Source organism: Pleurodeles waltl, chromosome 3_1 (assembly GCF_031143425.1).
Source record: "Pleurodeles waltl isolate 20211129_DDA chromosome 3_1, aPleWal1.hap1.20221129, whole genome shotgun sequence".
NCBI classification, from domain to species: Eukaryota; Metazoa; Chordata; class Amphibia; order Caudata; family Salamandridae; genus Pleurodeles; species Pleurodeles waltl.
In genome coordinates this window covers 971,381,109-971,395,000 of record NC_090440.1, presented here as the reverse complement: position 1 = coordinate 971,395,000, position 13,892 = coordinate 971,381,109, and the positions used below count along the sequence as shown (strand labels likewise).

Here is a 13,892-nt window from a genome sequence, read left to right as displayed (position 1 = left end):
GCATTCGTGTACCATGGTGTTTATTCTCTTGTGCGTATGTTTAAAAAAAATTATATCACTCCCCCATGGGGTCTGACTACTGTCCTCCTCTGGGGCTCCCACTCACATGGTGTGTTGTGTGGGCTGAGTGCCACGTGTCCCAGGCACTCTGAGTTGCTGGGGAAAAAGCTCTGCTCTGCGGCCCATGTGCTGCGTCTTCCATTGTAGCCTGATGCAATGTCGAACCAGGGTAGGAGGGGCTCTTACCTCATCGCCAATGTGCTGGGGCGATGTGGCGGGTCGCTGCGCAGCTTGCATACAGGCCGCTTGCTACCAAGAACGACACCAGAGCCGTAGTACCGTGTTCGTGGCCAAGCATGACTGACTCTTGCCATGTCCTCCACGCTATTTATTGATACTCTCTCGTGTGTGTATGCGTGAACCATTATACATCATAATAGCAAGGGTCTCACTAGAGACCACTTCTCTACTTTATTATAGTGGAATACTACAGGGGGTGCAGAGCCATGAGAGGTGGTCCAGTCTGGCCTCCTCCGACCACTGTTATAAAATGGGACTGCACTTGGCCAGGGCTTTGCCCGATCATGTCCTGCACAGTAGTTCACGTGTGGCAATGGGTCCCAAGCAGCAGGTAGGTGTAATCCACTTTGTAGGGCAGCAGGATGCCGGGGAAGCCTCCTTCTGCCCATGCCTTGCCCTGGAGGTTTCGGGGATAGGTAGTCCCCGAGCAGCAATGTGCAGTGATGCTAAGTGGGTGAGGTTGTGCGTCGTGTACATGCGAACATTACAAACTGTACACTTAAAGTTACAGACGAGGCTCTGTCATTAAAAATTATACATATTTTATTGCAGACTGAATTTGAAAGTTAACATACTGTACACCTTTCACTACCTCCTGAACCCCACTGCCTTTTTAAACTGTATACTTGTTAATACAGACCAGCATCCATCGTAATTACAAACTATAAGCCTATTACAAATTGAACTTAACTCTTATTACAACCTGTTGGAACAGATTCCACTGTTATTTCAAACTATGCCCAGCCTTGCTTACACTTTTATTTCAAACAGTGCACTTGCTGATTGATGTCCTGGGTAATTATATTAGAGTCAAACTCTACATTTATTATTACAGACTGATGTTTCACATCCAGCCTCGTTTTCTTGAGGCTGATAGGATATCCATATTTGCAGAAGAGCAATGCTGTCCCGCCAGGGGCTGATTGGGATCACAAAAAAGTGTCCCACTTTCCAGAATCGTGCCCATTCATGAAATGCCTTTTGCTTTGTCTCATTTGAGTAATTTTTTGAGAAATGCTTGATAAATTAAGCTTGTAGCAAGTAACATGGGCGAAACGTATAATAACTGCATTTTGCCTGTGCGGGTGAGGTTAAATAAAATTGCCACGACATCTGTTCTGGCTAGAGCTGCTGCCTGTCTGTTATTTTTTACCAGCACAAGTGGTATTTTCATGTACTGGCTACTCTGAAAATGAAGAAAATCATCCAAAGACTGTAGTTTTTCCTTTGATGAGTATGTACTTTAAACTGTAAATGGTACATTGTAAAATGTGTTCTAAGGGTGTCTTCGTTGTCCGTGACTTTTAGTTAAACTAAACAAAGGCAGAAAAATCATGGCAAAAAGGATGTTGCCGTTTATATAAAGAGTCTTCTTTGATTATCATTCTCAGGTCTTTGCAGAAGACTTGAACAATTAGATGGTTATTTGAGATCAAATTCATTTTTATTTTAGGCGCAGGAAGATTGATTGCCCAGAATCACAGGATGTTAAGAGGACGCTGGGACTCCAACCCAGTTCCCAAGTTTCAAAGTCATCACCTCTGACCCCAAGGCCACATCCTAGTGCATGAGCTAGCCTATGCCTCTCTTGCAAGACTATGTTGTGTACAGTAAAGGGCTTGGAGCCTGCCCTTTGTTGGCTTGCGTGACACTCTTCTTTCAGCCTCACAATTTGTCATTTAGGGCCTGGACTCATTTCCGTTTCTCTCTGTGGCACAGGGACCCAGCACTGATTGATTAAACTTAATCAGTGTTCTACTGCTGCTCCAGATGTGATCGAGGTACTACTTTGTGTTTTTTACTTGCAGTGTCCTGTAAACAGAAGGCTTGTGACTGCCAAAAACATTCCCAGTAGTCCAAACAAAGTTGCAAAATTTTATTTTTTGTAGCTAACTTTCTTCTATTTTGCCAAGTCATCTTTTCTAATTTTCCACTCATGTTTTCTTTTGTTTTTGCTGGTTGGCGCTCTTCTCAAAAGATGAAGATTATCTTGTTCGAAATATTCCAATGGAACATAATTTCTCTATCATGTGTAATTTATGAAATGATGCTTTTACACATAATCATGCAGGACACCCCAATCCACCCCACTACAATCCACCCAACTACAATCCACCCCAATCCACTCCATTTTACTCCAGTCCCAACCACTCACCCCAATCCAAGCCATCCCATTCCACTCCAGTCCTCCCAAGCCATTCCATTCTTATTTGCTGCATTCCAATTCACCCCACTATAATCCAAAACAATGTGCTTCACTCCAAAACAATCTGCCCCACTCTAATTCAAAACAATGTGCCCCTCTCCAATCCAAAACATTATGCCCCATTCCCATCTACCCCACTCCAACCTGCCCTCCTCCAATCCAAAACAGTGTGCCCCACTCCAAACCAAAAATCTGCCCCATTCCAATCCGCCCTAATTCAAAACAATCTGCCACCCTGAAATCTGATGCACTGCAATCCAAAACATTCTGCCCCACTGCAATCCAAAACAATCTGCCCTACTCCAACATAAAACAGTCTGCCCCACTCCAGTCCATCTCACTCCATTCTGCCCTACTTTAATCCAAAACAATCTGCCCCACTCTAATCCAAAACAACCTGCCTCACTCCAGTCTGCCCCGCTCCACTCCAAGACAATCTGTCACACTCGAATCTGCCCCACTTTAATATGCCCCACTCCAATCCAAAACAATCTGCCCAACCCCAATCCGTCCCACTCCAATCCAAAACAATACTCCTGAATCCAATCCAATCCACCTCAATCAATCCAATCCACCCCACTCCATCCTAATTCATCCCACTCCAATACACCCCACCCCCATCAAATCCACCCCACACCAACCCAATCCACCCCACTCCAATCCACCCTAATACAATCGGCCCCACTCCAATCTGCCCTACTCCTATCCAAAACAATCTACCCCTCTCAAATCCAAAGCAATCTGTCCCACTCCTATCTTCCCCACTCAAATCTGCCCCGCTCCAATCCAAAACAATCTGTCCCACTCCATTTTGCCCCACTCCAGTCCAAAACAATCTGCCCCCTTCAATCCAAAACAACCTGCCCACTCCAATCCATTTCAATCTGCCCCACTCCAGTCTGCCCTACTTTAATTCAATACAACCTGCCCCACTCCACCCTAATCCACTCAAATCCTGAACAACCCACTCCAGTTGAAAACAATCTACCCCACTTCAATCCAATCCACCACACTCAATCCCAATTTACCCCACTCCAATACATCACAATCGACCCCACCACGATCCAGGCTACCCCACACCAATCCAATCAGCCTAGTCCAATCTACTGCACTCAATCCAATACACCTCACCCCAGTCCAATCTACCCACCCCCCAATCCACTCCAATCCAATCTACCCCACTCCAGTCCAGTCCACCCCACTCCATTCCAACCCACACCACTACAGTCCTCCACAACCCATTCCAATTAAACTCAACCTACTCCAATCCAACCCACCCCACTCGAACCCAATCTAAACCACCCCACTCAGCTACCCAGCCCACCTCACTCCAATCCAGGCCACCCACACCACCCTAGCCCATCCTACTCCAATACAATCCACATCAATGAACCCTTTCCAGTCCAATCCACCCCACTCCAAACCACCTTAATCTACCCCACTTCAATCACGTCCACCCCTTTCAAATCAATCCACCCCAAACCAATCCATTCCACCCCACTCCAATCGAATCGAATCGAATCCAATCCAATCCAATCCACCCCACTTCAATCTACCTTACCCCACCCCACTCCACTCCACCCCAACCCAATCCAATCCACCCCACCCCAATCCCTCCACCCTAAACCATTCAACACACCCTTATCCAATCCACCCCAATCCAATCCACCCAACACCAATCCACCCACCTCCACTTAATCCATCCCACTCAACCCTATTCCATTCCACCCCACTGTACTCCAATCCAATCCACCCCACTACCTCAATCCACTCCAACCCATTCAACCCTATTCCACCCCCACTCCACTACAACACACTCTCTGCCACTGAACCACTGAATTCTACCCCCTCTACTCAACTCTACGACACTCTACTCTTCCTACTCTACTTTACAACATTCCAACAAATCCACTCTACAACACTCTACCCCCCCACTCCACTTTGACACTCCACGCCACTAACTTTTAACCATGCTGAACAGCAGCCACACTGGTGTACAACACAGCAAAACACATTGCCAAACCAATAGCTGTTGTAGGCGAGACGTATTGGCTTTGCTAATGCTTGTTTTGCTTGTATATGAAAACATATGCCCCCTCCACTAAGGACTGAAAGACGCTGGTGCCAAAGTGACAATACCTGGCTCTCAGCTAGGCCTCTTTTCTTATTCACCCACTCCTCAGCCCATTACGGCCTCAGTGCGATGGCCAGGCAGGGGACGGGTCAAGAGGAGCTCTAGCAATGGGGGTGGGGGGCTGAGATGGCCTCACAGCCATAAAGCCACCTGCCCCCCCCCCCCCCCCCTTAGTGAGGCCCCTGTAATACTCCTACCCTATCTGCCCACAATGGCCTGAATGTGATGGCCAGGCAGGGGTGGGGTCAGGGCAAAGGTACTGTGTCTGGGCAGCACACATTGCAGTGGCCTGGAGAGGGGTGTGGAAGATGGTAAGGCTCTGTGGACTGGTTGACTGAGGCCTTACAAAACCAGCACAGAGGTGACCCGTAGACACTGGCCCACCAGCCAATACCCGACTGCCAGCCTTCCCAATCCAACTTTGTGTTCAGCATAAAACCAAAAGTGGTTTGAAAGCCCAGGTACTTTGCTAGCGACGCCTGTGCCTGTGCTTGGACACCATCCCTGAGGCTTGTACCTGCTTCCCCATGCTTCTCCATGTACTTCCTTCCCTCAGCTTGAGAAACTCAGACATGATCATGCCTCTGACACAGGTAATGTTCTCATGTAAGTGTCTTTTTATGGAATTAGTTTTTCCCAGTTTATAGATTTAATGTTGTTCGTAGTCTTGTCATTTATACCAGATGTCAAAGGATTATCAATACACTCGTCTTGTGAATTTGCAGTTCTAAGATGCTGACCCTCGCTACTTGAGGTTTAAGGGCTTGGAACCCCATCATTCCATGCACAGCAGACACACTAAGGGCCTCATTTACGAAGAAATGACGCAGTGTGGCACTGCAAGCCAGCTTGCTGCACTGTGCTGCGTCATTTTGAAAGTGCAGAGATGCATCGTATTTACAGAAATATGATGCATCCCTGTACTTTCCTTAGTGGTGGTGCACAAACTACTGCCTAGTGCTAATGCAGGCACCCTTGCAGCATGGTGTAAGGGTGCCTGTGTTGCAGGGATGATTGTTTATGTGCAGGAAGGGACACGGCCGGAGGCCGCGTGTGGCAGGGGTTGGAATAACATACAGTAATGAAAATTACTTTACGTTAAAGAAACCATAAAAATTCACTAAAAAAAAAACCAAAGTTATAGGGACGTAATAGTTAGGAAATAGAACTAGACAAACCATGGAAGTTCACTTAAAAAACAAAGGTTATGAGAACGATATAGATAGGCTCACATTTTAAATGTACAAAATCACAGAAATTCACTTGTTATAGTTAGAGTTATCTTAGGTAACTATAACGTGTACCCTAAAGTAATTACAACTCGCGCCCTCGCCATGCACTGCTAATTATTCCACAAATGACGGCACTCATGACATCTTTGATAACGTCATTGATAATATCAATGTAATATTTGCAGTAAAGATTTTGATGAAAAACTATGCATGGCGGGGCGTGGGTTATAATAACCTTAGGGCATGAGTTATAGTTACTTGAGATAACTCTAACTATAACAGCTGAATTTCTATGGTCTTGCACATTTAAAATGTGAGCCTAACTATAACGCCCCTGTAACCTTTGTTTTTTTAAGTGAAAAAAAATAATATATACAAATACCCTGTTGAAGGCTACAGCCAAAATGCATAGGTCTGATATATATGTATATATGTATGTATATATATATTACCTACTGGCGTTCGCCACTAGGTAGTTATAGTCTTCACAAAATTTTCCAAAAAACACGTAGAGTGTCATTGCTATGAGCTGGGGGCTCACATAAAAATTATACTTTACACAAGAAGGGTTAGTAAACCACACTCTCCTTTGACGCAGAATAAAGGTCTTGTTATACTAGGAAAACTGTGCATGCTGCCAGCATTGCTTTTCATGACTACTTCAAGATGTGCACAGTAGTGCCCTGTTGTTCATAAGGTCGTGCTTTGTGTGTTCCTCCACGTCACAGATGATGTTCTTTGTTACCAAAGACATGTGTAGGCCTCTGCGTACATGCTATATTACTGTAATTTCAGGGCCAAACAAAACTCAGGCTACCAATTTCACAACCTGTCAGGCACGCAAGGCTGTGCACACCCATTTGCACTCTTGAAGGAGGTAGGACCGCCACTCTAGTTTTTCTCAATATTTTAGGGTCTATACTCACAAGAGAACTCTGCTTGTTCTCCTTGCGAAAAGTGTTGTGTGTGGCACACATTTTAAGATTGGGCCCCCCTCTCTTTAGAACATAATATGACTGACGGACGGGCGGGTGGGAAAAAGATAAGACTTAGGTGGTACTATAGAGGCTAGAGGCAAGGACTCTAGTCACCGCTCTGCAAGTCTGTGTAGATGTCCGCCAAGTCTGAGGGTGTAAGAATACCATTTTTGGAGACTCTGTATACCAAATCCACAGCTCCAACCCCTCATACTTCACCTCTCACTCATTGTTCTCGTTTCAGGATAGGACAAGGAATATTTTACTGGTGGACTTACCTGTGGATAGGTGGGTTTCTAAAAGAGGCCGGCTTATTGTCTTTGCCATATACTTTGTTTGGAGAAGCATTTGGTCATTGCTGCCATAAACATGACCTCGTGGATACTGTGTTACCAGGAGCGTGTCTACTCTGATTAAATTGGGCTATATATCTACATTAGAAGTGGTTCTTCGTGATGCAAACATTGTACTTCATTGCATTTTTTGTTTCATTTAATTTGAGAGTTTGTTTAGGAGTACTATTACATTCCAATGTTTCCTGCCTTCCAGTTATTAGATAGCACATTTTTGTAAATTTCTCAGGTTTCACAGCTCCACCGTCGATACAGGCCAAACTCCACTGTCATTCTGTATTCATATTCCACTTTAGCTCTATTGTAACAGGCAGAACTCCTGTTGTTGCGTATACAAAGCATGCTATAATGAACTAAATACATTTTAAAATATACTGACTCTCCTGATAATACAGACATAACACCACTGCTATTTTAACACTGAACTTCTCTCATAACAGACCGACGTTCTAATATAAACTATACGCTGATTTAATTTTGATTACAGACTGCATTAAGATATGTCAATGACTGTGGTTGGAGTCTGTGCTCTAGCTGTTGTTGCAGGATGTGCTCTAGATGTGGTTACAGTCTGGTCTCAGGTTGTGGTTGCAAACCATGCTCTAACTGTAGTCATGGGCTATAATCTAGTGGTGCTCACGGGCTGTACCCTAGGTGTGGTTGCGGGTTCTGCTCTGGTTGTGGATGGTGGCTGTGATCTTTTAATAAATGTGGGCTGTGCGAGGGCCGTGGTTGCAGGCTGTGTTCTGACCGTGTTGTTTGTACTATGTGCTCTGATTGTGCGCATAGTCTTTGTTTGCATTGTCATTGAAGGCTGTGCTTTGATTGTGTCATAGGCTGTGTTCCACCTGTACTCATAGATTGTGCTCAGCCTGTCCACTGACTGTAGATGTGGACTGGGCCATGGTTCTTGCAGCTTAAGGCTTTACTGCTTCTCTGCTTACAGGCTCTATCCTGGATGTGGTTGCAGACATCTGTGTAATGGCCTTTTTTGAAAGCCGTGCTCTGGCAGTGGATGCAGGCTGTACACAAGTAGTGTTTGCCATCTGTGTTCTGGCTGCATTTGCATGTTGTGCTCTTGCAGTGGTTGCAGGCTTCACTCTGATTATGATGTGGGTTGTGCTCTGTGGTTACAGGTTATGCTATAGAATTAGGGCCTGATTTACAGTTTGGCTCTTGAGTACTGCCTCACAAATATAATGGATATCTCGTCAGCCTTATTACAAGTACACTATATACTAATGCAGTTTAAATTTAGTGAATGGGATATCTTTCACGTTTGTCACTGAGAACCCTTGTGCCAAGCTCTAAATCATCCCTTTATGTATTTGCTGTGGTCCAGCTGTCGCTGTAGGCGGCTGTTGAACATTCTTTTGTTATAGGTGGTGACACTTCTAAATCAATACTCATCCTTTAAATCTTTTAGAACAAAAGGTTAACGTACTTTCCGCATGCTGTACCTTCTCCGGACTGCAGCAGCAGACCCCAATGAACCACTCTACATATGACCAAAAAATCACAGCTATGCAAACCAAGAACAAAGAGGAAGAAAAGAAGCCAAGCCTGCAAGACAAGCCCCGAAAGAGAGACTCAAGCCAAACTGCAGACTCAAGGAACACGTTGTTCAGTGAAGCTCAGCTGCAGGTGAAGACCTGGAATGAGGAACCAGTATCTGGACAAACCGGTCCTTTAGACCAAAATGACCCAGGCCAAAGTGACATTAACCCAAATTGCCAGGCTGGCGCGCCAATCTGCCCACACAACACAGCTACCTCTCTGCATAAAGATCTGCCACTAGCCTTAAGCAGATTCCCCTCATCCTTTCTCCTTTATTCACCATTGAGCCATCTTTCTCAGCAATACCAACATTCCTACACCTCTCTTCCAGTGCATTGTCCCAGGCTTCTTTTCCCATCTTATTCCTCAGCATTCCCATTGCCCACTTCATTGAACAGTTTAAGTGACCTCAAGCCTTTAGAGATCTCTGTGCTCACAACCCCTGCCTACCCCAAACACCTTGGAGAAGGGCACCCTCCATACACTTATGGAGCAGTGTCACCTTCCCCTACATCTCTGCCAAAGCAAGGGTCTAGTGAGGGACAGACAACCAATGATCCCCTGATCCCCTCAGCTACCTGTGCCATGTCATCATCTAGACCAGAGTTCACGATGTCCCACCTCAGCCTGCCCACTGGAGGTGGCTCCTTGCCTAACAGGGCCATGCCACAAGCACAACCAAGAGCTGCATTCTGGCCTGCCCCTCAGAGCAAGAGTCTTCTACATGAGGTCCGTCCGGGCAAGCAGCTGGATCAATCCTCTGGTGCTGGTATCCTGCCCCATCCATTGAAGAAGGAAAATGGCAAGATCAAGTACGAGTGCAGCATCTGCGCTAAAAGCTTCGGACAGCTCTCCAACCTCAAGGTACGTCTGTCCCCTGTCATGGATAGCAGGCTCATGTCCATTCAATCTGTGTGTCCAACAAACAATGCACATTTCAGGTCATTGCTTACCATCTGCCCAGTCAACAAGGCCCTACAACTGACACTGCACCCCATCTGACCAGGCATTACTGCCCCATGGCCCTTATTCTTCCACATCTACTCAGTTGGTGCTGGCCTAAATTAGACATTGTTTACATTTTGTTACACCTGCAAAATCTAGTGTAATTTGCATTTAGTGTTAAGCTGATTACGTGAAATGCCTAAAATTACACCATTACATCACACAATTGTTCATCTGTTAGGGGGAAACTTCACGGGAGCACGGGAACAGTACAAGTTAACAGAGCTCGAGCAGCTGCTGTTTGTGGTGTGAGATTTAGCGCAATTTTTTTTAGTGTAAAAAACGTCCTCATGCCCATTTTGCTCTAAAATATAATAGCGCTAAATGCTGGCTCTGTGATTTGACTGTTTCCACATAGTATCACATAGTTTTCTTGAAATTTCACATAATCACGCAAAGGGAAATTACGCCAATTTCATACCCTGCTATCCTAATGCCCTCGCTGTTACAATGTATTCATTTAACACCACCTTTTAGCCCTCAGTGCTCCTCAGGTTTGCAGCCCGTCCTGCCATGTGTCCATCTATCTCAATGTAATACCATTCTGTACTTCTCATTAGTCGCAGTGCCTTTAATGAATATTGCTTAGCACCCTAGTTGCTTTCTGCGTCTCCAGTCACTACTCTACCTTAGTAGTTATTGCTTTCAGAATGTCCTGTCAGTACTGCCGTACATATTGCATGACTCATTTTATTTTCAGTAATGTCTCCCCTAAAGATCTCTTTGCTCCTCATGTCTCCAGTCATTCCTACTATTGTTTGTCCTATATCACTTCCACTCCTGTCTGCACTCCTCATGTCCATAGTCTTACAACCCAGACCTACAGCTCTCACTGCTTCTTGTCTCTTCAGTCTTATCTGTCCTTATTCCCCAAATACCCTATGCCAGTTGTGCAGTACTGCTATAATTGCTTATCTCTCTATAGTCAATACCATGAAACAGTAAGTTGTGTCTTCGGTCAATACTGCCCTAGAAGTCTCTTTCCTCTCATTGTCTTCAGTCAATATTGCCCTAGAGGTCTTTTTGCTCCTGTTGTCTACAGTCAGTACTACACTACAGGTGTCATTGCTCTCATTGTCTTCAGTCAAGACTTCCTTACAGGTCTCATTGCTCCCATTGTCTCCAATAAATACTACCCTACAAGTCTCATTGTTCCCAATGCCTCCACTGCCCTACAGATCACCTTGCCTCCCCACATTTATAGTCAGTGTTATCCTACAGTGCTTAATGTTTCCAGGGTCTTCAGTTATTCTTGCCCCTTCTTGCTCCCCCTATGTTCTATCAGCTCTATCTGCCAGTATTCCTCACCTTACAGCAAATATTGCCCAGTTTTCTGCTGGTTTTGCATAGCTCATAGATTGCTGCTGATGTGATCACTGCAGATGGTGCAATTATATTCAACAATGAATCTGATGTCCTTCCAGGCTCTGGTCTATAAGATCAGGTGGCAGAGTGGATACACTGTAGTCCATGAAGGATAATTGGTTTTACAACCCTAGCTCCTCAGCATATACATTAGCTCAATCTGACTAAGTCCATCCTCTCATCCAGGCATGGAGTATCCTGAGTAATGCCTGTGTGCTGTCTCGTCTCATCTGCAGGTTCATCTACGGGTCCACAGTGGGGAGAGGCCTTTCCAATGCCACATCTGTAAGAAGTGCTTCACACAGCTAGCACACCTACAGAAGCACCACCTGGTGCACACCGGCGAGAAGCCCCATCAGTGCCTGGTAAGTGACTTTATGGTGCGTTGAAGAGGCACCAATGATAATGGAAGGGCATGTGGCCAGGCAGCACCAGAGCACCTGGAGACCATGTCCTATGCAACCCTCCTGCCACAGCTGCTGCGACAATCACATACACTTGTTTAAAACTCACATGAGGGCCCTGTGACACTACATTGAGACTGATAAGGTTATCATAGAACACTATCACTTCCAGTACATCACCTGCCTATCATGGCAGTATATAATTACTATTTTTACCTCCACATTTACTCACCTAGAATTAATTTGTGATGTAGTGGATGTGATATTTTTGTGTATTGCAAACCTCATAGCGGTGGTATATCCATGCGAGATACTTCAACTCTTCCTATGTCACCCAATACCTTGAAAGAGCAAGCGGTACAGGGATGGACTTTAGTTGAAATCATCTCCTTAATGGTGTACAGAGATTTCCTCTGCATAAAAGCATGGGGCTCCGTAACTATCAGTCTAAAGCAGTAAAAACATAATCTACGATAAAAAACCCCAATAAAGTCTATTTACTAGCAAGCATACTTTACCATACGTCAGGTAGGTAAGATGAGTGAGAATGTCATTTTCAAAAATAAGTAAAACTGCAAAGACTGGGATGATTTAATTACCAAATAGAACTCTGTTGCTATCTTGCAGGGTGTCCCAGTTATTTGTCACTTAACAGAGAGCAAAAACACATCAAAGGAAAATTGTTTATGTACGTTTACTCCTTGATCATGTCAAACTGCAGTGCTGTGGAGGCAATGCATCAAGGAAAGCGAAATAAAGGGTGGCGAGTAACAGGCAGTATTAGTCAGAATTTGGTAGAGAACAGTAAAACATTAACAGATATTGTCAACACTTAAAGTACACTGGTTTTAGTGTGGTATGTGGTGGTGGGGTCTTCAGTGCAAGAGGAGTTGATCGCTCGTGTAGCAGTAGTGTGGGCATTACCAGATGATGACATCAATTACATCAGCAGTTACGTTAGTTGGTATCATGAAGGTGTTTGTGGTGTCCTCAGTGCATGTGGGAGGCTGAGCATACACGTGGTGGATGCAGTGATCCTTTTACTTTAGACCAGGTACCACTTCAAATTATTTCACTGGTGCACAGGGGGGAGGCAGATCTTTGCTTGAGAGGACAAGAAGACTAGATTATTGAGGAGCCATATGATCAAGATGGAAAAGGCAGCTGTGAGAGGTGGAATATTATATTATTTGTTATCTCTGGGGCAGCAAGGGAGTGGTCGAGGATGAGTGCATATTTCAGATAAAAGGAGAATCTTTGTATGCTTTGATCACTATGAGAGTTTTATGTAGGGACCTGTTGAAAACTTGGAGGCAATCAGCCTAGTGGGAGATGGAGGAATGTCCGGGACATTTGAACTGCTTACAGGTGATAAAACTGTACTATTTCAAGTAGGTGGAAGGAGTTGTGGGAACATCTAGTAAAGGTCTACTGCATTGGTCAAGCTGACTGAGGACTACAGAATTGCTCGGGGTTTTGGCGGAATTAAATTTGAGGCTAGGCAAACACTTGCTGATGTTTCTCATATTTTGTGGTCAGAGTATACGAATGAGGTAAAGAAGAAGGCAATATTCAGTCTATTGTTTAAATAGAAAAAAGCACCCTGAGAATGTGGCTGAGGGAAACTTGATAACTAAGTAGTCAGTCTGTTTATCTGTCATTCAGATTTTACTGTGGTCTCCATAGCAATCAGTAAGCCCACTTCAGCCATTGGCTCTCTTGCACTGTGATTGACAGCATTTTTCCTGATCATAAGTGCACACCTACCTAAAAAGTGCACACTCATGCGAGAGCTGGTAGGGTAATATTTAATTTTGCCAATGCTTTTTTACTTTTAATATAATTTTAGTCATTCTTGTGTATGAAAACTATTGGCCTGATTTAGATTTTAGTGGATGGGTTACTCTGTCACAATGGTGATGGATACCCCATCCGCCGAAATATAAATCCCTGTATTTCCTATGGGATTTACATTTTGGCAGACAGGGTATCTATCACCGTTGGGAGGGAGTAACCCATCTGTCAAACACTAAATTAGGCACTACGGGCCCGATTACGAGTTTGGCAGTCTGAGGACCACCAAACTTGCGGTGGCGGTCGGACAGCTGCTCTCCTGGTGGTCCGACTGCTAGATTATGATCCTGGTGGACAGACTGCAAGAAGACCGCCGCCTTCGACGGGATCAGGGATCCCAATGGGTTGGCCGCAGTCGGAGACATGGTCAGCCACGGCGGTGCCCATGGCGGCACCACCATGCTGATCACAACTCCACTTTCTGTCAGTCTTTGCATGGCAGTTGCACCGCCATGGAAATGCTGGCGGAAAGCCAGTGCTGGGGGCCACAGGGGGCCCCGGCACT

The 13,892-nt window shown here is 45.1% G+C and overlaps 1 protein-coding gene across 1 annotated transcript in view; it reads left to right on the top strand.

The window, feature by feature from the left end:
- ZNF683 (zinc finger protein 683) overlaps positions 1-13,892 on the top strand; it is a 71,683-nt gene that overhangs the window by 42,728 nt on the left and 15,063 nt on the right. The window contains exons 5-6 of the mRNA XM_069224032.1: positions 8,629-9,623; positions 11,366-11,494. Of these exons, the coding sequence (XP_069080133.1) occupies positions 8,629-9,623; positions 11,366-11,494 (1,124 nt within the window). The remainder of the gene's footprint in view (positions 1-8,628; positions 9,624-11,365; positions 11,495-13,892) is intronic.